The sequence below is a fragment of the Protopterus annectens genome, chromosome 11.part0 (assembly GCF_019279795.1).
Source record: "Protopterus annectens isolate FY-2018-M chromosome 11.part0, PAN1.0, whole genome shotgun sequence".
Classification (NCBI taxonomy): Eukaryota; Metazoa; Chordata; order Ceratodontiformes; family Protopteridae; genus Protopterus; species Protopterus annectens.
The window spans coordinates 1,428,203,321-1,428,229,275 of NC_056745.1; the positions used below are offsets into that span (position 1 = coordinate 1,428,203,321).

The following is a 25,955-nucleotide window of genomic DNA, read 5'->3' on the forward strand; positions in this document are numbered from 1 at the left end:
CAAAACTCCCTTAACACTGATATCCATTTCTTATTTCCATCACTATTTGTTTACATTCCTCTACAATTTTTCTTCTTGTGTTAACTCAGTATTTCCTGTACTCTATCAAACTACTTCTTAATAATAACTTGCCTTGTCAGAGTTTTGTAATATGCCGTGCCCTGTGAGCATCTATGTCTATAAATTGTTTGATATTCAGCTTTACTTTTCTTTTTGTCTAACCCACTACTCTAAATCTGCTATACCTGCTCTTCCATAGTTACATCTAATGCTCTTAATCTCTTTGCACCATCTCTAATATTATTTTTTATATTATTTGTTATGTCTCTTTCCATTTTTCCCCCTCTCATCTACTAACTTAAAATTAAATCTATGGTAAAGTGCTTTTTGACATTATTTGGTCTTATAATGTTTTTCTTAAAGTAGATGCTTTGTATCTTTATTCAATTAAATTAATACTGTTTTGGAGCTTTTCTCCCCGGGCCTCTGTTGAAAATGGACATATATCCAGCTAGACTAGCCCGGTCAACAAATGTAAAATAAAATAAAATAAATAAATAAAAAAAAGGTACTGAGAAAAGCATTTAAGGAAAACTCAGCACAAAAGCAGTTATGCAATTGGCAACTCATCTTCTATATGGTAACCTTTGTGATTAATACAAGCTACAAACTATTAGATGGGTAGTGGGTTGGGCACCGAAATCCACAATGTTCCCCAAATTTTAGCAAACTTTTTCCATAATTTGTAATAACACTCTGTACAGATTTACAGTGGCTCTGCTAATGAGCAAAGGGAGATGCAACCCCTCCACATGTTGGGGTTCTGGTACCTTCCTCTCACCCATGCAGGAGCATTATAAAAGTGACTTCCCCACATGATGCAGGATTTAATTTCCTAAAATATCAGGTGCCAAAGCCAAAAAATGATGAAACTCAAAGAGCTGATGACTGTTTGCTATTTGAAATTATCATCAGTGAAATTTCTGTGTGCGCACTGGCAATGTTTCCATTCCTTCGTAAAATTTCTCTCTTCAAGTTTGTACGACTATGGTATTAGATTATATAATTCTGAAGTGTGGGGGCTTACCTGCACATTAAGGGGTACAGGTGTGCTTGCCCCTGTAAAAAGTGCTAACGTTTCGAGTTTTGGCCTTGTGTGTTTCAGCCATTTGCTTTTGGCTTTGTGGTTCATTGACTTTTAGGTGTCTGGGTTTTATAGTGCCACCTAAAAAAAGAAAGCAGTACAGAGAAATGGAGATTCTGAAGTATGGTACAGCTTGAAGTTGTGATACCTGGTAATCGCAGAAGTTTCTGCATTTACACTTTTCCTAATTGTCAGATGTGCATACACACATTATGAGAGATGTATATAAACAAGTATATAACCTGGAAGTAATTAATCATAACAGCATCTATATATTAGGAAGCTAACTCAAGAGCTTCAAGAAATACATCATCATTTTTTCCAAGATGAGGTTCAAGAATCAACCTGAACTATGCATCAAGATGTGAACTCCATCTTAATGGTTTCCGTTTCTTATGTAAAAAAAAAACAGTGAGATTGGAAACCTATTGATTGTTGCGACCAGCTGATCAAAGCACAGACTGTTGTCACTGGAAACTTACCAGCATCTTGTAATGTAATGTAATTAGACTCAGAAGGATCTAGAAGGTGAGTGCTGCATTTGTATCATGTTGTCCCCTCATCTCTGAGTTTGTGTGACCTCCAAATTAGTAAAGGTATAGTACTAGAGTGGCACTTGCTCCATGTGGGCATGTGTGTTTTGTGATCTTGGGAGGGGTACTGCCTTCAGTAGTGACCTTCAATGGTTTTAGAGTTTTTGGGGTCAAATAATTATGTGTCAGTTAAACGAGATGCAATTATTCATAGTAAATCTGAAAGAAACTGTATTTGTGCAGATAACTGCTGCAAGGAGGAAAATGCTGAAGGTGAAATCTGTAAATGCTTTGGGACTTTTCACACATTTAAACATTTTTTTTAATGAATTAATTAATTAATTATCTTTACCAGCAAATGCCAAGTATGAGCCTCCACAGAGTTTGGGAACACTCCCTTTAGCATGTGCCTGCACGCTAAACATTTACGCAATTTTGGATGCAAAACGCTTGTTATTTTTGGTAAAATCAATACCCTAAAACTATACTTGGAGTTACAAACTCCTTTTATGACATAATTTCTGTCTGAACCTGCAATCTACCTAAGTAAGTTAAATTAGAGCACAGCCTTATTTCCATGTTAACTGCAGCAATATGGCATTCCTGCTTCATGGAAAGGCATGCTGTCAAACTGGACTTGCAGCTGGAGCACCTTACTTTGGAAATGAATAGTTGTTAAGCTATAACACCAAAACAAAAATATAAATTACTAGTCCTCTAAAGGAATAAACTTTTTGATCACCCACAGGCTTTGCTGCAGCATGTTAATCCTTACCTGGGGCTGGCATGATGTCATTTGAGAGGGTATGGCTATACAGAAAAAGTGAGCAGAAACATCACAAAAAAAGCTCTAATCTCACAATGATTGTAGTACAACTCAATACTAGGCAAATACTACATATTTTAATGTCAGGGGTACCACTGTCATGGAAGTAAAGGGCATAGAAGTACATACCAAAATCCCCTTTTAGTGTTTTTGTGTACCAAATTCTGCATTTAACAGACTGTGCTTAAAGAATACCAATTTGATGAAACTAGGACTGTACAATCATAGGGCTACCTATTTAGTAAATGGCTACTGTCCACTATCCTTTCTACAATGGTTAAACGAGGCAAGTGTTATAATACAAAATATGTGCTATTGGATACAAGTACTTAAAGGCAAACCATTTTGTAAAAATATTACGCATTTATTTAGTGAAATTTAGGTTGCTTAGTGCTTCTTATCTTTCTAAGAAACAGAAACATAAGCATGCCTGGTAGTTCTACATTTAAAGAATTAACTTTCATTGAAGAGACTTGCTGTGGTTATCCTGTTATAAGCAATATTTTAGCCAGAACTGGTTTACTATGCTCACCGACTCACATAAGTTTCTGTAACACTGACTAAGTGAAAGAATTTCATATTGATAAAATTATTACATTTTTTCATTAATCTGCAAATATGACATCCTTGTTACAAAAACTGCAAAGAGACTGAAGACTGCTAACATAAAAATTAAACATTTATCTTTTGTACTCTCACATGTTTATAACTACAATCATAACTGGTCTGTTTGAACAATATGCATTTTATTTTTATTAACTGTACTGATCAGCATATGATCATGATTGTATTACTCACATGAAAATGAAAGATTAACATGGTTAGAAAACATTTTATCCAAAGGAAATCCATGCTTTTGGTACTTTAATTGTTTTTTTCAGTTTTTGTTTCTATAATACTCATTTCTACATGTCAGAAAACTACATAAATAAATAAATACAAAGTCTACCACTATACGGCAGCAGAAGCAGTGGCAGGTTTGTCCTGTAAGACAGTACTCTGCCTAACAGCTGACATACCTACTTCTAGTTCTCTGTCGCTTCATTGTGATGACATGACCTGGAACTCAAATGGAAGCTGCTCATTGGGCTACTTGGGCTTCCTGCATAGATATGGTGGCCCAAGTATATGATGTCACTACATTTTAACATACTGTAGAAACAGAACAAAACTGCACTTATCAGCCACCAGGTAGAGTCAATTTCCAAGTATTACCCCTCTTAAGGCTGGTGGAGGGAAAATGCAGTTCAAATAGATAAAAAGAACTATAAATAAATAAACAGCTGGTTGGCACTGGCTTAGCTTGATGATGAGATGAATTGCTAATATTTACAAACCTGCTCTTTTAAAAGCCATCACTAAGCCTTAAATATTCTTGCTGCACTTGGGGATAAAACTAAAATTATTGTTAAGACAGATAATAAAATGGAGTAAGCAACCAAATGATCAGAAAAGACAGGAAAATGATGGCCACCTATTATTTTGCAGCTTTGTTTTCTTGCTTTTATTATGAGAAAATAGTTTTGAGTATTTCAATCCCTTTACCTGAAACTGTTACCAGAAGGCTGTCTGAATCACATGGTCTACAGGATGAAGCACTAACAGGGTTTATGAAGGAGCTACAGGTGGTGGTGGAGGTGGTGGTAGAAATGACAGGGAAACTTTCGGAGCATGCAGGCTGGTTCAGTCCAGGGGATGAGGGAGGCCAAGCACCCACCTGAGATGTGGCCATGGCTGTTATAGCACAACCAGTGGAAGCCACAGGTATATCAAGAGTTGGCTTGGGTGGCAACTTAGAGGGAGCCGGCTTAGAGCTAATGTCTTCATTTGCTACCCTATTTCCTTGAGAAGAACCAGAAGAAGGAGACGTTACAACTTTGTTTTCAATTTTTAATCCACCAGTTTGAGAACGACTCCCTTCCATGATAACTTTTAACTGTGGATGTGGATGAGAAGGAGTCTGTGACAGTCCTGGTTTTTTGGGGGGAATGGGTGGAGGATTTCCTCTGTCAACTCTTGTCACTGTTGGAGATTTTGAAGTTCCTGGTGGATGAACTAGTCTGGTGCCAGTTGGTGAATGAGCCCCTCCTTCTCCAGAATGAGGCACTCCAGGCCTCAGTGTACTACCTCCCTGAGGACTAGTAAACCTTGACAGTACTTGTGTTACTGTATTCCGTGCAATTTGTTTGGCAGCCATATGATCACGATTAGAAGGAGATAAATCTCTTGATGGAGGACTTTGGCTACCAGTTCCATTTTGGTCATACTCATTAACATTGCCTTGAAATTTGTATCGAGCAGCCTGCACTCTTGGACTCACTACTGGATGCGCTGAACCGCTGGCACTCGGTGAATGCAAACTCTGAGAAGTTGCGTGTGCTGTTGGAGTAAATGCTGAAGATGCTGTCACTGATGTTGGAGGTGAGCAAAACACAGGACTAGCTGGAAAATATGGTGAATTAATTAAATCTGATGAAGACGCAATACTTGTTCCATTTTCTTCCAGCCTATGTTGGTTAGGTGGCGTTACCTGCATTGTAGGTAGGACAGCATGAGAGTCGTGACAAGAAGGTTTCACATATGCCATATTTGAAGATGGATTAACTTTTATGTTTCCTATCATCAGAGGATTCACAGTAGAAGGCTTAACTGGTGCAGTCAATAGCGGCCGTTTTACACTGTCAAAACTACTGTCAACTATAATTGCATCTGTCTGACAACCGAATGAATGTAAAGATGGTACTTCTGTACCTACGGCTACAGAAGTAAAGCACTTGTCTTGATTTATTTTAGAAACAGGTAGTTTTGTTTTCATTTCATTTTCAATTTTCAGCTGCTCAATTATTTTTTTCATATTGTTCAGTTCTTCCCGGAGGTCTGCAGCACGCACTTCCTCTCGGCTAAGTTTGGCTCGCAATTGTTCCCGTTCAGTATCAAATTCTGAGAGCTGTTTTTCCATCTGTGCCTCCATTTGGGCACTTTTTTGCTTTTCAGAAACCAGAGAATTCTCCAGCTCACACGTTTTTTTCTTTTCCTCTTCTAAAGTTACCATGGCTTCTTCCATTTTCTGTGTTTCTTCTACAATTTTACTAGCAAGTTGTTTACACTCATTCACTAGCATTATAACAATATGCTTATTCTTGGTACGTTCTTCTTCAAGCTGAAGTGACAGTTTTTTGTGCTCTTGCTGAAGAGATTGTAGGCTTGATTTTTCCATTTCCAGCTAAATGAAAAGGAGAGAAAAGTTAAACATGCTGTTCAACACATATAGATAAGCATTTTCTTAATGGTGGGATATTTTAATTTACACTTTTAAGTCATGCAGTGATAGCTACATTGAATAAGTACACAGTGGTGTTGTATATATAATCTGTATGTATGACTTAAACACACAAGCGTTAGGCCTGTTAGTTACTGTACTGCATTAATGAAGTTAAGAAACAGGTGTAGTAAATATACAGAGAAAATAATGGACCTGCTTAGTGTACAACTCCTCTTTAACTGATTAAACTGAATGTAATTTTAGAGGAACTGCTGCTTGTTTTTATCCCTTCAGTAAATAGTGCAGTCATGTCTCCTGTGACAAAACACAAACAAATGATGAAATGAGGGCTTTACGTCAATGTGCATGAAATTTAATTAATTATTACAGTGTTAATCGTTAAATAAGGAACGCATCCCAGTATCACTGAGTTTCCAAACTGAACCATACCTATATTTACTGCCTACCTTATCTATATTGTTAATTAAAACAGAAGAATAGCAGCTCAAAAACTTAAGCAGTATGAAAAACGAAGTGAAGAGTTCAACTTTCTCCTCAAGCATTTGTTTCTTTACAGATCCATTTTAATAGGAGATAGGCAGATCATAAGTTAGGTTAGACTTCTAACCACTTTATTTTCCATTATTCTCTCTGCAAGATTCCCACCCTACCTTTTCTGTGCAAATTGTTTTATCACAATATACACAAACCCTGATCCAAAAACACAGACACACATGCACAGGCACACTTGCTCACACACACACAATTGCACACACAATTTTGTTTTGTTGTTTCTTAGTTGTCAAGCATGGATTTGTAAAACTGTTCTATTTACAATTGTGCCTTTACAGTAATTGAACAGCTTAGCTAGGGCAGGGCAAGAGGGGCAACTGCCTTGGGTGCAAAGTATTGGGGGCATGATCAGCCAATTTCATTCTCTTTTTAATGCAATATTTGCTTTTAAAAAACAGTATTGCATTTGCAGTCGAACCTGAGCATTGTGGTGCTCTGTGTGGCCACAACAAAGGTGGGGGCTAAAAAGGGTCTGCCCCAAAACAGGTTCATACTGTGAGGCAATCATTATACTGGAGTTGAGGAGATAAGCTTGTCTGTTATTTCAAGGAATGTAATAATGTCTTCTGACAGATTACTTAGCTAAATTTCATAGTGATAAGAGGTAGGAGCAATTGTTTTAAGAAGGACCCTGATTTACATATGTGCCATGCTTTATCACTAAGTTTTATGGTGAAGAGGAATGCATTTCATGTTAACATAGTCTTTTTTTCTGTTTTCTAAAACAGTTAAGGGGTTCGTGGATTATAACATGGCACAGAAGGTTATAAAAGGGATTGAACCATTGAGTGAGTTGTTTCTGAGGCAGTCCCATTTGTTATGAGGGATGAAAGCACTAAAATTTTTCGTGTTTTTATTTATTTTTTAATGTGTTCTTGATAAATGTGTGCTGCAACCAATACATTTGGATGCAAGAAACCTTATTCATGGCCGATATTTTTTATTTATTTATTTATTTGCTGTTGGTTAACCAGGATAGTCCATTGGGCCAAGAGAACCCATTTTCAATGGAGTCCTGGGGAGAAAGGCTCCATTACAGATTACATATTATAGAGAATTATATGCAGTTTACATATTATAGAGATTATATTATAGAGATTGACATCAAAATTATTGTACATTGTATATTTGCAGTGCTGACCTGTTGCTTGGACAATTTTGAGCAATGTTGTAGTATAGAAGTTTTGCTGTAAGGTTAGTGCATTTGGTTCTATTTTTTTATGGCATCATTACATCAGCAGAGGTAACACAGCATGCAATGCATGCAGTACTGAAAGATTTAACTGCCACTGTGGGTAATTTATCTCTTTTTATACAACAATTAATTCAAGGTATAAATCAAAGAAGGGAAGTTTCCTAGAAGGAGCTTGATGATGATGCAAATTTAATCTTGGAGAATAAGATGGATGGCTTACTGCAACTGGATAGAATCACTTGGCCTTTGAGGGACTATAGTAACTCAGTTATAATGCCAGGGCAGCATATAGGCATCACACAGACAGTAAGGGACAGAATACTAGCTGGCAACATTCCCAATGTAAGTTCTGGGAAAGTTACCCTAGAGTCATGGTTTTCAACCAGCATGGACTTGATCAACTGTTTATGGCAGAGAATATATCCTTGAATACACAACCGAACAATTTTGAGAAAGAAAACTGCTAAGATACCATATGTTACAGCTAGAGAATGGATATTTCATGACAGTATTAGGGCTAGAAGTCCCTAAGGGCTTACAAAGATGGAAGCACCCTAAAGGCTTGAAAAAAAGGATCAGACCTACATAAAGAACTTCTTATTTTGCTTGATCACCATGGTATGGAAATAATGGTAACCAACATGAAATGGACAGGTTAGTGACTGAAATATCTGATTTGGACAATTCTACTACAAATGATGTGTTGTTCAACAACTACCTAACTAGAGATGACTTTTGTGTGAGGATATAAAAATCAAGAGAAAAAACACAATAAACACCTTTTGGGGCCTTTTATGAATCAGGGACAAAATTGAGCAACAGAACTTCAGCAATTCTACTCCTTTATGTCAAGTCATTGACAAGGTCTTGTGTCAGTCAAACCATTATGGTGCAATAGAAATTATGAGATGCTCGGTCATAGTTATCTGTTTACAATGTCAATCAAGTACAATATTTATCTGCTAGCTATTCTAACAAATCAGAAAATAAGTATGCAATCAATAAATGTGCAATAATCAATCACTCAGCTGCTAAAAACTGTAGATATAGTTATTTATAATAGTATGTAGTAAAATAACAGTCTAACTTAAAGTTAATGTTATGCATGTTGCATGTGCTGTATGTAATTTGCATGTGTGCAGTTGTCATCTCACTACTGAGCCTGATGCATGTCATTTCATTTAGGTTACCCTTGTGGAGTCTAAATGACAACAAAGTTCACTATGACTTTGACTTCCTTGGGATGCCTAAGTCACAAATAAAATTTAAAAAAAAATCAGGGTGGTAAAACCCCTTGGAACTAAAATCATGGCTAGCTTCATTTTCACAAGCCATAGAAAAACTCTAGTGTTCTAGAAAACACATTGCCTTCAGAGTAATAAAATAGTCAGACATGGTTGCCCTTAAAAATCTAGTGACTTAGGATCTTTATTTATAATCAAGTAACAACAGTTGACAGTATTAAAAAATACTCTGGATTCAGTAGTCATAAAAATTGTTTAATGGCAGATGAATGCTGAATTACAATGTTGTACACAAACATCTAAGTAAAGTTACAATTTCTCTTGTAGAGTAAAAACTAGGAATGTGGGCATATGGAGGGAGTGTTTTCAAAGTACATAAACCATTGGTTGTGAAAGTTTAAAAATAGCCAATGGCTCTCTCCCTAATTGTCCAATGAGCAAGTCCTGCAGGGCACCCAAATAAATCCAGACTCAAGTCGTGCACTTGATTTTAAAATTCAAATATATAGCAAATGCAAATTAACATACTAAGAATCTTTAATAAAAATCCAAGAAAAAGTAGTCAATAAAATTCAAATAGGAATAACAAGATGAAACCTCTCAGAACAAATGTGAATTCTTCTTCCAAAGTAGTTCACAGTTGTCTTGTCTTTTAACAAATTAATATCATAATTGGAAGAGATTTGTACACATAATTGAACTAAAACTGTAAAAGATAAAATAATGACTGATCAATAAACAACCCTGTCACAAATCATCCAATGTCCACTCCTAACAGCACTTTCACCAAAAGACTCTTCAGATCTGCTCATCTGAAACAATACAAATGCACCTAGTACACTGGTTTGGGTCTCAGGATAATTTAAACATAATAAATTACTATTGTTGTGTTTGTGCTTTAACAGTGTGGTATAAAAGTGTTTAGAGTAACATATTAAGGGATGCAGTCCAACAAGTTATTTAATCCTCAGTATCCTGCATCCCTAGATCATAAAAGGGTGCTGTGCCCAGGAATTAAATAGACATAGAAATTGAGGGAATTGAGGGAATTGAGGGTTTCTTTACTTGTAAGAAATTAAATCCGTCATTGTTCACCTAACCTTTCAACATCTGGTCATAAAGAATTGCATCAATTCTTTTGTACACTTTATTAATGTGGACATAAAACTCAGGAAAAAAGTTGGAAATAGATAAAAAAGGCTACTATAATGAAACAGTTTACCTTATACCCAAGGCTGATAAGAGATTTGAAAAGATGTTTGTGACTTTCAGTGACTCTAACGGGGTACATTAATGATAAAAATAGTTCAACTGTTGAAGAATTCTCTACAGTCGCTTTAGATGTTTCACTATGGAAGTCCAAGAGAATTATGAATCCGAATTCCTCAAAGGAGACAAGATTATGGTTGGGGAAACTCAGCCCCACAATGGAGAAGCAATACTATATCTAGATCAGTGTAATATGTGCAGTCCAGTCAACAGTCTATAAAGCAAACTTCTTGATTTTAAGATATATCACTTCAGTGATACCCATTTGGATAAAGTTACTGCAAATTTATTTGAAAAAAGGTAATGCATTCATTCCCTCTAGGTGGGCTGTACTTCCTAATACACTTACAGATTTTAGATTATTCACTAAAAAACTGAATGTAGCCCTACTGTTTTGAAATGCTAAAAATTTGGAGAATAATTACAATAAGGGTGATGAAATAAGGATTAATGGTCAATTTACTTTTTTAAAGCCAAGACACAAAGGGGGTGGATAATGGTGCTTTGTGTAACCAAATGCCCCACCTTTTACATAAGAAAAACAGAATGAAATTTGAAGGACAGAACTTACAAACATTCTTATGACATTGAGAAACAAAATTCTAGTAATGACACATACAACAGTATCCTGGATATAGTTTTCTTTTGCAAGGATTAAAAAAAAAATGAAGAATAACCTTAAGGTTGGGGCTTGGAAGGAATGTTTGGTGGTTCATGAATTACATTAGCAGCTTAAATCCAATGAAGAAAATTTTCTCTGAATGATTATTCTTCAACTGCATCCATTTTAAAATGAAAATTTATTAAATTATCATAAACACATGTTAGGGAAAGGGGATGATTTTTATATATTAACTTATTTTATGTATGTACTTATTTATTTATAGCTTACCTATTTATTTATTTATTGCTTTCAGACATAAGGACATTTAACTAGTGTTACTATGTGAAAAAACTAGCAATTTCTTAGTTCAATTAACCACTGATTACTAAAGTTGCCTTTTTATTTCCAAATTCACTACAGCAGTTCTTATTACAAACCAAAGTTATACTGATAAGAAGACATAAAACAATTTCTTAACCAACATTTGAAATGCTAAATTGAGAACATGAGTGATTTTGTAAAATAACAATAATTTTTTTGTGCATATGTGTGAAACAAGGATATGCAACATTTTTGGCCATCATGCCAAAAAAGAAGCTGCCTATTTTTGCGAGATATCTCTGTGCCAGGAGCTGGTGGTGAGGCTGGAGTAAAATAACACATGCATGCATGCGTGCATGCGCGCACACACACACACACACACACACACACACACACACACACATATATCTTTTACAAGTAATTCACTGCTGTTGCACCTCTAACAACAGAGGAATAGCAGAACAATTAGCCCACCTGTATATGTATCCAAGTGAAAAGTGGCTCCAGTAACTTAATGGAAACAGCCTGCAGCAGGTACAGTATGTGCTCATAATACCCTGTAGTTCTAGAAATCAAAAGATGATGCAGTTTGTGTTGATTTTGCAGCAATTTCTCAGACTTAATTAACAGTAGAAAACTGTCAGTAGGTCCACACAGTCCATATCCGTCTATCGATATATAAGTACATACCTATATCTATCTATCTATCTATCTATCTATCTATCTATCTATCTATCTATCTAAAATAGATAACTTGATGTACGTATATGTATCTATATAATATCTAAATATCTATATATCTAATCTATATATATATGTGTGTGTATATATATATATATATATATATATATATATATATATATATATATATATATATATACATACATACATATACGGGTCTACCTCACATGACTGAAATTTCATTTGACTGACTTTCATTTGACCGAGACCAAAATACCTAATTTTCAAAATACTGAAAACTCACTTGACTGAAACTACTGAAACCTTACAATGCCACATTTCAAAATATTAACTTCTAAACCATAGACATGCACACTTACAACACCAATGACTAACTCTTTTCAGAACTTAAAAGCTACTTACATACCCTCTTAACAGAAACTGGAAAATATAAAACCAAACTAGGTGGGGGGGGGGGCTTTGCCACCCACACCCCCCTAACTATATATACTAACTCCAGGATTGCACTACAGTGGGTAAAAGGGCATATACCTTTTACTTACCTTACAGTACTCTAAACGCTGCCACTACTGCTGGGAACCCACAAAACATCCGCCATATTACATGAGATACTTCCCATAAAAATGTAAGCAGACATATCCACATTTAGAAACACTAGAACACTACTTTCTACATGACTATCAGTATTCTGACTATCAGCATTATAAACTACAGTAATTCTTATTATCACAAGCAAATCACAGGAGAAGGGAAACCCACATCATGTCTATGGCTTACAATTAAGTATAATGAGATTCAGTTAAATGAGTTTTCAGTATTTTGAAAATTCGGTGTTATGGTCTCGGTCAAATGATATTTCAGTCATGTGAAGTAGACCCATATATATATATATATATATATATATATATATATATATATATATATATATATATAGATTAGATATAAGGAAGAACAAACCAAAAAAGGAAAAGTTGTTGTACAGGAATGATACTGGCATACAAATTGCTAAACTATAGTGTTGTCTTATATTCTAATGTAAGATATGTGCTAAAGATCACTTTACATTCTTATTAAAAAACAGGGAAACTGGATTCAGGCTGGTATTTTTTGTTTAGACCACTGTTTAATTATTAGGACTTATAAAACATTGCATGATAACTATAAGAATCAGAGGAGGCAAGAAATGATTGGGAAGACAGGCTGGAAAAGCAATTTTTAAAGGAACAGTGGAAGGGCATATGTATGGCTCACAAGTATGCAACAAAGTCCAGAAGGTTTACGATTTTTTGCCTGGACGTATTTGCACAGGTATTTTTATACCCCAAGTAGATTTCAGAGAATATTTCTTAGGTAGATAGTTAATGTAGGAGGATAAAAGAGAGGTAACTGGGAAAATGTTTTTTACAACTATAATGAGTTAGCAGATTTTAAAACTACACTACATAGTACTTTGTCAGAAATATTGAGGGAGCAAATGGCTGTAACTAAGGAAATCATTCTCTTGAGCTGGGACACTTGATCTGAACTGCCTAGACATTCTAGTAAGTTTAAAGCAGAAAATTATTGATTTCAACAACTGGCTAAGTTTCTGGTGTCATTCTAAGGGGATCCAGTATCTCCCTGCCTGGGATGACATGATTGACAGACCTCAATGATTTGCCAGAGATGGCCTGCATCTGTCACCCCGGGGCTTCCAGATACTGGCCACGGCTCTTGCCACCCCTATAGTGCCTTTTTTAGGTGGTGTTCCAAAGAACAAATTATCACCGTAACAGCTACAAACAAATGCAGTCTGAGGGTCATGCTGCTCAACACTAGAAGTCTAAATCTTAAAATGCACTCACTCAAAGCACTCCTTAAAATGCTTTGAGCGAGTGCATTTGTGCCGTAACAGAGACCTAGTTCAAGGCAGCAGAAAGCACCCCTGCACTTCCAGGCTATAACTCATTCCACACCTTTCAGCCCCAGAACTTGGACCGAAGCTCCAAAGGTGGTGATGTTTCCATATTCATAAAAGATGCACACACCTCCAGACTGGTAGCCCAACATAATGCATCTGAGATACTTCAGGTACAGCTAACATTGGGTAAGACAGCGATTCAGCTTGTAGCCTGCTAAACGTCCCCAACCATGTCCCAAGACTCACACTCCATGTTCCTAAGCACCCTGGAGAATATTAGGGTCCAACCTAATACTCTCATACTGGGCGACTTCAACTACCCCTCCATTAACTGGGAAAACTACTCATGTACCAATACACTTGCACAACGTTTCCTGGAATTCATTAATTCCAATGCCCTGGACCAGCTTGTTCTTACCCCCACTAGAGGTAGCAACATCCTTGACCTGGTCATTACTAACATGGGTGACCATTGCTCTACACCAATAGTCAACTCCTCCCTGATAAGATCGGACCACAAACTAATCACCTTGGAAATCCACATCCCTCCAACCCCCCCCACACCCACAAAGGTAGCCACCATGAAAAACTTCGGCAAAGATAAATTTGGGCTCCTAAAAACAGAGGTGGCTAACTTCACGGCAACCATGAAAATGGAGAATAGTTGCATGACTGCCAAATCATACACCAATGCACTGTATGAACATGTACACAAATTCATGGATCTTGCCATACCCAATAGAACCAAGATGCTCTCCTCCAAAAAAAAAGGAAGCCACTTTGGTGGTTCCCTGCCATAAACAAAACTCTACAACAGAGGGAGGAAACTGATGTGGAATAAGGTGAAGTCTCAAGACTGGAAAAACTCCCTTATCAGCCTCAACAAAAAGTTGAGATCCCTCACCAAATCCTCTAAAGCTAGCTATGAAAACAGAATTCCAGCAGATAGTAAAGACAACCACAAGGCCTTCTATAGTTATGTAAAGAATCTCCTCGGCAATAACCAGATTTGCTATGAGCTACTGCACAACGGTACATCCTATACTGAGCCAACAGATATTGTCAATGTACTGGCTGACAGATTCAGTGCCAACTTTACCCCTCGCCCTCCCCAAAGGACCAGTTACAATACCAGCAGATTGCCAGGCACCCAGTATTACTGCTGCACAGGTTAAAACAGCACTGTCCAAGGCCAAGAATACAGCTTCTATGGGACCTGACAATATCCCTGGCTGTGTTCTACATGAACTACAGAGTGAACTGGCACCTCACCTGTGTGAACTGTGTTCAATCACAGCCTCACCTCAGGTTTTGTCCCTACTGAATGGCACACTGCCACAGTCATCCCGCTCCACAAAGGAGGAGCAACTACAGACCCTGGGAACTATTGTCCCATTAGCCTGAGGAGTCTGATAATCAAAGATATGGAATGCATCATCATACACCTAATAAACAAGGATATAGGGAATCTCCAACTCTGGATCCCACAGAGTTTGGTTTTGTGAAGGGTAGATCATGCCTGCTCAACTTTATCGACTTCTCTGAGTCAATCACCAAAGCTGTGGATGAAGGCAAGGTGGTTCATACAGCCAACCTTGATCTGGCCAAGGCCTTTGATACCATTCCCCACTCAAGAATCTGAGAAAAACTGACTAAGCTACGCATCAACCCCTATATCACTAGGTGGGATGCAAACTGGCTCACAGATAGAACCCACAGTGTGAAAGTAGCTGACTCCAAGTCAGACTGCCGACCAGTCATCTGTGGAGTCCCACAGGGTTCGGTCCTGGGTCCTCTCCTGTTTGGTACCTACTTCTCTGAAGTCCAGGCCAACATGAAGGGACTCTGGCTGACAAAGGTTGCAGATGATTGCAAGTTGGGAGCTATTATTAACTCCCCAAGTGATGTTGACATCCTACAGAAAGGCCTCACTGAGACTAACAACTAGTGTCAGAACCATGGCCTTAAGCTCAATGCCAGAAAATGTGTCATCATCCCCTTTGGGAAAAACACAATTCTCATGAATTACCACATCGATGGTAGTCCACTGAACACAGAAGGCATTATAAGAGATCTGGGATCACAGGTTGATAGCAGCCTCTCTTTTGAGCACCACATTCCCACTGTGGTCAGAAAATCCTTCTGTGTGGCACATCTCATTACTAAGGGGTTTGCATCCAGGAAGAAAGAGGTCATTGTCTCCCTCTACTCTTCTCTCATTAGGCCAATCATCGAGTACAATGCCCCATTTGGCATGTACCTCACTAGACACCTGCAACAACTGGAGAGGCCACAAAAGTACCTCACAAAGAGGATCCTAGGCCTTAAACATTTGTCCTATATGGACAGACAAAAAACTCCAACTATTGTCTGTCTCATATCGCCTACTTAGAGGTGATCTCTGCTTGACCTACAAAGCCATGTCTGACCCAGCTCTGTTAGAAATGCTACATCTAAAGAAATCCCTCCATACCACACTCTGCAGAGACCTCAACCTCATTACCACAATCAACAGAACAAGCTGAAGGGACAGGTTCATAACCCAGAGACTGCCTATGCTATGGAACAGACTTCCCATACAAGTCAAGCAGAGTACCTCACTGGCCCTCTTTAAGAGAAATCTTGATGGGTGGATGGCAAATAGAAAATTCACCCCAGGGATCACTCAAGTGGCTTTATTCGACAGAGGCACTGGGAAATAAGATCAGGTGGCATCATGCCATGGTAATCCTTTGGGCTAGGCTTGTAAAGGCGCTAGTGCCATTAGCCTAGTACACACCTATGAACCTCTGAACCTGTCTGATGCCAAAAAAGCAATTCCTAGAAAATGGAAATCAAAATCTAAACCAACTTTAATTGAAGTACTGAGTGCTGTTAAACTGATAAATGAGCTGGAACTAATATTTTTATATAAATGAAGGCACAAATTACATTGATTCAGTGGGAATAATACTCAAGAGGAGGAGTGAGGTTCAACAGAAGGCAGGAATTGCACAACATATGCAATGTTGGAGTGTATGACAGTTGTTATAAAGAAAAAAATATACAATGTGTAATGTATGAAAAACATTACTATGGTTTGTTTTCTATTATGGTTTGTTTTCTTTCCTGTTAATGGAAGTGTGTCTATGTTTTAAGCGATAATTTAATAAACATGTTTAAAAATATGCAACAGAACCAAAGGTCTAAATAATGGGCATCTGGGAATAGTAATTACTAAATTTGGGATTTTTAATCTGTGAAAAAACGTCAATGAATTCATCTGAAAATCATTTGCTTACAGTGAAAAAATTTGATTTCTCAAGAACACAGTATATTGTCCTCTCCAATATTGCACAACCATCTAGTTCATAGGTTGGTACTAGACTGTCGACCCTAGGGCCTATACAAGCCTAGCCATAACAATTCCTTGGCTATTTCTTCCCACAGTATTTACTTCCCTGTTGGTACATATAAGCTCTGATGGGCTAACAGTCGATCAAAGAGTCCTAAAAAAAGTCTAAAATTGGCATGTCAGCATGCAGAGGTTTCAGCAATGGCCAAGTGCTGACACACTGAAAAAAGAAAGCACGGGAAAAGAGTGACCGTCTTCTCCTTTAACCTTCTTTTTTACAGGGAACAATCCCCCCAACCCCCATCCACAGAACTTATATATACCAACTCTGAGATCACCATACCTTAGAGAAAACAGAATATTCTGACAAAAGGCCATCTTTGACTTTTTATAAGTAAGTCCCTTTAGTCAGCCATTCAGTGTTTTGGGACATTCTCTAGCAGGTCCTAACATTTCATATGGCTATCCCCAGCAACACTATCTGTGTAGAAGCCTATGCAGGAAGAACCAACAAGCTCAAACAAGATCCTCCAAATAAGCAGACAGACCTGGAAATGGACAAAAAAGGTATTTTCTTTGGACATTACTTTAAAAACTTTAAAAAGACTTCTGTCTCTTCATGTAATTTTTCAGGTGGGTGTTAAAACATGTCATGGCAGTTTTTTTTCCCAACATCAAAAATATTATAACATTATTATATTCCTTCGCAACAGTAAATGACATTTATACACTAAATCCTTATTTCCCATTATTTCTTCTTCGTCAAAAATATCCAAAATGGCAGCTTTTCTCCAAAGTGTAAGAGATTCACTTATGATGCATAATCAGATCTTCTCTGTTTCTTGCTAACAGCCATGCTGGGTCATGACTGCACCTGACCCACTGTGTTAGTTCACTTGTTTGATTGTTTGATACCAAGTTAAGAATTACCTAAACCAAAATATAGCAATACATAATTATTCAAGTGCTACATCACTTGAAATATTTTCCTCAGTTATCTATTGAACATTTCCAAAAACACATTAATAAATTAAACTGAACTGAAATCAGTGGGTTTCATATATATATATATATATATATATATATATATATACACACACACACACACACACACACACATAGACATGCACTACATCTCAACCTCCAAACATTAAAAAACATTGCAGTGGCATTTAAAAATCATAGCAGAGGGTCATAAAGAGAATCATTTCCTTACTTTACCACAACAGAAGGTATTTGTATACTAAACCCTATATATTTAGTGCATGTAAATCTTTGTATAGCCTAAGTTTATATATTTAAGTAAGCATGTACCCATAAACAAGCATGACTTTATGAGGAACATCATAGATCTATGAGGTTCTAAAACATTGATTCTAAATGATGTTCACTGTTGATGTGACACCCCAACCCTATGTCTAAAAAGTTCAGAAAAAGGAGGTATGGATGGATGAATGGATCATAGTTCTAGAAAGAGCAAGTTAATCTGAGGGCCAAAATCACAGCACTCTGCATAAATCATAGCAGCTAAGAGGTGTTTCATACATGAGCTCACAGACACACAAATACACTCATGCATGCATGCATGCACAGACACATACATACAGACATGTATATACACACACACACACACACACACACACACACACAAATACACGCATGCATGCATGCATGTACAGACACATACGTACAGACATGTATACACACACGCGTACACACACACACACGCGCACACACACACACACGCGCACACACAAACACACACATAGCAGTTTATCAAGCCAGGAGTATCTTTGTAAATTTCATATCTGATGCTGACAGTAGTTCTTGTTTTTAGCAGAATTGCTCTCTATATTTCATTTTTTTAAATCCATCACCATTTATGAAACATTTATATTTCTTACCGAAGGCTGCAGAATAATATGTGAAGAAATACTTATCTAGCAAATCATGAATTATGGTGCCTAGCAGTAAACAGAACATTTAATCTGGCTTATTTGTTATGTCTTACTGTTCACTTCAGAGGTCTATTACAAAATAAATCTATGCCCTGAAATGAAATGTGTTTACAATAAAGCTGGTATAAGCTATGTAAACAAAATGAGGAGAAAATTGGGTTTCATTTGTCAAGTGAATGATCCCATTATTTTGAGCTGACATAACAGCGGCTACACCTGATACATGGAGCTATTGTTAGCTCACTGCTTGCACCAAAAGTATGATCTCAAGTTTTATAAGTAGTTGTTTAGGATTTCCAGCTGCATTAAATGCCTCTGTCTATTTTAGATCAAGCCCTTTAAAAGCTTGTTCTTTCTCCTTTTCTTTCATTTTATATTAGTTTTTAGTAATTTCCACCTCTGAAAATCTTAGAATGTATAAATGTAACTACTGTTTTTGTGTAAATAGAAATAGAAATGTAACTACTCTGTGTTTAACTGAAACTTAGTGTAATGCAATGTAAGCAAATGGAGCTTTTCTCCCCGGGCCTCTATATATATATCGGACTTTCCTGGCAAACAAAGACAAATAAATTAATTTCCTTCTTCTGCAAATTAAGCTTTTCGTAATGTTACATGCAACATTACCATTCAGATATCCTCAGCAACAGGAAAACACAACTTCAAAAATTAAAAGAATCTCAGCACTAAGTGTAACAATCTCTGAATTTCAAGAAATATGTTGAATCAACAAAAGGCTATACATTTTACCAATCTGGTGGCAAACAAGGAAAAAGCCGCAAGTACAGCCCAGCCAACTTGAGCCTGATTAGTGGCTCAAGTGACTGACTGAGACGTAGGGAGAGAAAGGAGTGTGCCCATCCAGGGGAAAGAGGGATGGAAGGTGGTTGCGTAGGCATTCCCCGTGACTTTTCTGGCAAAAGCTGGGAATAGGGCAAGGCAGGGCATAGTCTAAGGTGGAATTAGGGTGAGAACAGGGCTCAGCTTCTGTGGAGGATAGGCCAGATGTCACACATTCTCATTGCAAGCCTGCCCCTCAAAAATAACTTTACAACTGGAGGGAGGGTGGAGAAACCAGGACAGGCCTTAAAACAGAATACCCCACAGGCATTAGATAACACTGCCTCCTAAACACCATTAGGTTCCATGTTGGCGCTGATCATAATTCAATATATGTTTGGGAGTGAAAAAATGGAGTGAACAGATGAACCCATTGAAGGACAAGTGGCAATGGGGATAGCTGTCAAAGTGAAACAGGGGAGCATGCATAAAACAAAGGCTACACATTTTAATGTCATGAATACAAATAGGTGCTTGTGAAATTCCAAGGACAATGCTTGAGACTCTCACAACAGCAGAACTACAGGCGTGAATAAGGGCTATATATAACTATAACTATATATATATATATATATATATATATATATATATATATACATATATACAGAGTCTGAGGCTGAAATGTCTTGAAATATTACCCTACTCTGACATTCAGTTATCTCAAAATTAGTAAGTAGTAGGGATGTGAGAGGGATACAATGTTACTAAGTAGTACAGGTGTGAAAGGGATACAAAGTTACTAAATAGTAGGGGCATGAGAAGGATACAAAAGCACTTGGAAGGCATAGCAGCAAGTTCTAAATTTGTTTTTTTTTTATTCACAGTATTATTTACAAAGTATCAGGATTCAGAATATAATTTCGTGCAGGTCTGATAGGCAGACAGGAAAAATTGTAGCCAAGGCCTGTGCTCATGCATACAATCTTTATCATCAGTAAGTGGTTTGATGTCTACTTCGTTATTTCACTTAAACTTTGCCTTTGTTTTTTTTTTTTTAATGCGATTGACAATTTTCAGAGGTTTCCCAGGAGCATTGTTTAAGTGACATAATCTGATCATAATAACACTGTGGGGAAAGGTTAACTGATGGACTCAAACTCAAGACTACCAGGCAATGCTTGTTTGTAGCTCATACTCATAATCCTCTGGGTTAGTCAGTCTAACCTTGTGTAGTGTGCATCTCCAGTTGTTTTTATTTTAAAAAAAGTATCAGCTAAGCAAACAAGCCAGAACAAAGGAGATGAGACACATGCATCAGGACACTGAGATTCCACAGACCACTGTGAAAGATTTAGTCTTGAAAACCTTCTGCTTTTATATAGTTCTCACTTCCTTGTTTGGAGGCATTTACTGCAGTAAATTACAGTTAAAAATAATAATTTAGACATGTAAAAAATGCAGTCTAGGTAGCTAGTGCCTGATGGGAACAGTGTGGTGAAAACAACTGTCTTGGATGAAATCTGAATTATGCTATTTGGTGTACGTTTAGAGGAGATATTTCTAGCAGATTTTATACACATGAAAAGACAAAACTTTCATGTACGTCCTCTAACAAGCATAATACAGCTGGATAACTATAGTTCGAGGCAAGGACATACTTTTCTCAAGAGGTGAAGTAAAGAAACTGTGGATAATAGATACTGCAGCTCTTGGTTCGGTACTGAAACATTCTGTGAACATGCATATCAAAAGTGTGAAATAATGCTCCTTGCCAGGGTGGTACGTTCTGGGAAAAGAATGAACTAGTAGGTGGACTGATATGTGGTGGACTCATAACAAACTAAGAAAATTTAAAATTAATGGTCAAGACACTGTCTACATAGACAATTATACAAGCCAGCTCATGTGTGAAACTCTCTAGCTGTGGAAGCCATCATGCAGAAACAGAACAGCTAAACTTAATACCTTCCACAACTAAAACTACAGCTGCATGTCTTGGCTTGGGAAAAAAAATGTAAAGTACATTTCTGCAGTACCAACAAGTCCCAGAGCAGGGCTAATCTGCAAATAAGATGTTATAAACCTAAGGAGGTTTCCCAGCGACAACACTATAGAATGCGTCTGGGAAGTGACACTATAGAATGTCTCTGGCCAGATATCTGATGCTTTTAGAACTCTATATGGGGTTGCTTTATCTTCTTTTAAGGTGAAGCTATCCTGGAGTTCTTTACATTTACAGTAGGAATACTAAAGGTTTTACCTTACCATAAGGGGGTAAAAAAGGCATTTATAACTGAATGCTGTTTGTTGCACAGAGAAAACATACATGTTTAAGCAGTCAGTACATTATAGTCATCAGGAGAACTAAGGAAGGTTCAAAATGGCAGTACTTTAAACTAAAGACTGAAAGAGAAGCAAGAGTTTCAAAATGGTAATGTACAAAACCAAGAAAAGTATCCGACTCCTCTATATAAAGCCTATTTGTGTCTCAGAATGTGTCATTTTACAAGAACTGACAGCTATTATCAGAGTATAAATTAGCACTACAACATCTCCTTATGTATGGCTATACCTTTAGAGGGATCCTGAGAAACTGAACATTCCATCCACTAACACTTGCTGCTGTGGTATGAACTAGATCTAATATAGGGATCTAAATCTTCATCCTGACATTTTTAAGAATAATCTAAAGTAGAAGTAGATGACATGAAACACGGACATAAATCAGAAATGAGAAAAATATTTCACCAGTAACTTACAGGCCTTATGCATTAACTATTTACAACAAGCTGGAGCACAAGCTTGAACTGGGCAACTAATGAAGATACCTGTGATACCTGTTCCAAAATGTAGATGTTATCAGTCATGTGCTATGAATGTTATCATTTGATACTGCATTACACAATTGTCTTCACCACATATGATCAAATCCCAGATGATCAGGTTCAAACTGCTTCAATGCAACTGGACAAATTTATTTTTCCCTTTAGGTCATAGCAATGATTTTTAAGCACTGAAGGATTACTGTTTGTTCAAGATTGTTGTACATTAATTTCCCCTTTGCCTACAGCACTTTGAAAGAGGAAATACCAAATATAAGTTAAGGGATGCGGGGCTTGCCCCCTGTAAAACATGCAGAGATTACTTATTTCAAACCCGATACTCTGTGTGGGTTTCCTATACATTTATCTAAGTTCTTTGAGTAGTTGTGATCAAACACTCCTACTTTTACTCTATTTTTTAACTTCTTTCCCTTACTACACACTACTTTTCTTCCATCAAAAATAAAAGAACAGTAATTTCTATATAGCAATGGTTCCCTTGTTAGGCTCTAAGCAAGCCAAACAATGACTTGTCATAGGAAAAAATTTGTACTGACATTCTATCATGGATAAAACACTTTCTGGTAGAACTCTCTACTACCCTGACCTTGAGTAGCATCTTACCCTCACCAAGAATGATGCCACAATATGAAGACAAGATGATCAATTTCAACAATTGGCTTAAGTACTGGTGTCATTCAAAGGGGATCCAATGCCTGTCAGCTTGGGATGATATGCTCGACAAGCCACGATGCTTCGCTAGGGACGGCTTGCACCTGTCACCCCTGGGCTTTCGGATATTGGCAAAGGTTCTTGCTACCCCCATAGTGCCTTTTTTAGGCAAGGCTCAAAAGACAAACCCACCTCCATAGGTATCACAAGGGATAAGAAACTAAGAGTAATGCTACTCAACGCCAGAAGTCTAAACCTCAAGATGCACTTTTCGAAACTCTCCTTAGCATGGAGAACATCGATATGTGTGCACTAATATAAACCTGGTTCAGGGCTCGAGAGCACCCCAGCACTACCAGGTTATACCTCATACCATGCTTTTCGGCCCCAAAACTTGGACCAAACCACAAAAGGAGGGAGTATCGATATTCATCAAAGATACCCACACCTCCAGGTTGGTGGCAAAGCACGAAGCATCAGAGACTATCCATGTGTAACTAACAGTGGGTAAAACTGCCTTCCAGTTTATAGCCTGCTACAGACCACCCTCCCAAACCCAGGAACCCCACTCGGCCTTCCTGAGAACACTGGAAAATATGAAGGTCTCTCCAAACACCATTATATTGGGCGACTTCAACTACCCAAACATAGACTGGGAGCATTACGCTAGCTCCAACACCCTAGCCCAAAGGTTCCTAGAATTTATAAACTCAAATGCTATGGAACAACTTGTTACCACTCCCACAAGAGGGGAAAACATACTGGACCTGATCATCACCAACATGGGGACTCTATGCTCCAGACCAGAACTGTATCCCTCACTGGTAAGATCAGACCATAAACTAATCTCACTGGATATTCACATACTGACCCCACCCCCTGCCCAGAAAACCACAGTGAAAAACTTCTCTAAAGCAAATTTCACACTCCTCAAAACCGAGGTGGAATCCTTCAAAGCCCCCAGGCCTGTGGAAAATATGGCCAAGACCGCAGAATCCTTTATAAATGCATTCTATGAACACCTTCAGGAATGCATGGATCATGCAATCCCTAATAAAACCAAGACCCAATCCTCCAAAGGCAGACGTCCTGTCTGGTGGACCCCAGCCATAAACAAACTATACAATAGAAGGAGGAAGCTACTAAATGATAGAGCAAAATCCCAAAAAGGGAAGGCATCACTGATCAGTATTAGCAAAAAACTATGGGCACTAAGGATAATCACAAGGCTTTCTTTAGTTATGTTAGGAACCTGGGTGGTAATTCCCAGATATGCTCAGAATTAGTCCAAAATGACAAAAAATACACTGAACCCACAGACATTGCCAACATCCTAGCTGACAGGTTCAGCGCAAACTTCTCCCCCCCCTCCCCACCAAAAGGGCAAATATCTATCCCAGCAGAGTGCTGCCCCCCTGACATCTCAGATGCTCAGGTAAGAGCCGCCCTCTCCAAAGCAAAAACACAGCATCAATGGGACCAGATGGTGTCCCGGGCTCGTCCTACATGAACTCCAAGAAGAGCTAAACCCAAACATAAAACTACTGTTCAATCTCAGCCTTACTACAGGATATGTGCCCAAAGAGTGGCGTACAGCAACAGTGGTCCCTCTTCATAAAGGTGGTGCCTCAACGGATCCTGGAAACTATCGCCCCATAAGCCTGACTAGCTTGGTCTGCAAAGCTATGGAAAGGATCATCATGGACCTCATAAATAAAGATATTGGGGACCTACAGACACTGGATCCTACCCAGTTCGGCTTTGTTAAGGGCAGATCCTGCCTCTTAAACCTGGTTGATTTCTTTGAAACAGTCAGCAAGGCCATTGACGAGGGAAGGTGGTCCACACAGCCTACCTGGACCTCGCAAAAGCCTTCGATACAATACCCACTCGGGCATTATAGATAAGCTCACCAGCTTAAATATAAACCCCTATGTCACTAGATGGATTGCAAACTGGCTCAAGGACAGAACCCACATGGTTAGAATTGCTGGAGCCATGTCAGACTCCAAACCAGTTACAAGTGGTGTCCCACAAGGCTCAGTCCTGGGACCTCTCTTGTTCGGTATATATTTCTCGGAGGTACAGGCCAACACGGAAGGACTGTGGCTGACCAAGTTCGCAGACGACTGCAAACTGGGCGCCATAATCGACTCTCGAGCCGACACAAGCATCCTCCAAAAGGGCCTCTTAGAAACAGACAACTGGTGCCAGAGCCATGGCCTCAAGCTAAATGCCAAAAAGTGTATAGTCATCCCCTTTGGCAAAAACAAAGTGCCCACAAATTACCACATAGGTGGTAATCCATTAAGTACAGAAGAAGTAATTAGGGACCTGGGGACCCAAGTTGATAGCAATCTCTCATTTGACAACCACGTGGCCAAAGTGGTTAGAAAAACATTTTATATAGCCCACCTAATCATGAAGGGATTCACATCTAGATCAGGGAGGTCATCATGCCTCTTTACTCATCCCTCATCAGGCCCATAATTGAGTACAATGCCCCTTTTGGGATGTACCTTACCAGACACCTGCAGCAACTGGAAAGACCCCAAAAGTACCTCACCAAGAGGATCAAAGGGCTCAAACAGATGCCATATGCTGCCCGGTTAAAGAAACTCCAGCTCTACTCAGTGGCATACCGCCTGTTCAGAGGCGATCTGTGCCTGACGTATAAAGCCATGTCCAACCCAGAATTAATGGACATCCTGCACCTCAGAAAATCCAAATCCCATCGAGCTCTGGCTCGAGACTTGAACCTAAGCACTGAAATAAATAGGACATGCTGGAGGGACAGATTCATAACCCAGAGGCTC

At 38.2% G+C, this 25,955-nt stretch overlaps 1 protein-coding gene across 5 annotated transcripts in view; it reads right to left on the reverse strand.

The window, feature by feature from the left end:
- The window catches only part of CTTNBP2 (cortactin binding protein 2), a 1,390,380-nt gene that overhangs the window by 626,169 nt on the left and 738,256 nt on the right, over nucleotides 1-25,955 (reverse strand). For all 5 annotated transcript variants that reach the window (XM_044088722.1, XM_044088723.1, XM_044088724.1 and 2 more), the window contains exon 4: nucleotides 4,049-5,726. In XM_044088722.1, coding sequence (XP_043944657.1) covers nucleotides 4,049-5,726 — 1,678 coding nt within the window. The remainder of the gene's footprint in view (nucleotides 1-4,048; nucleotides 5,727-25,955) is intronic.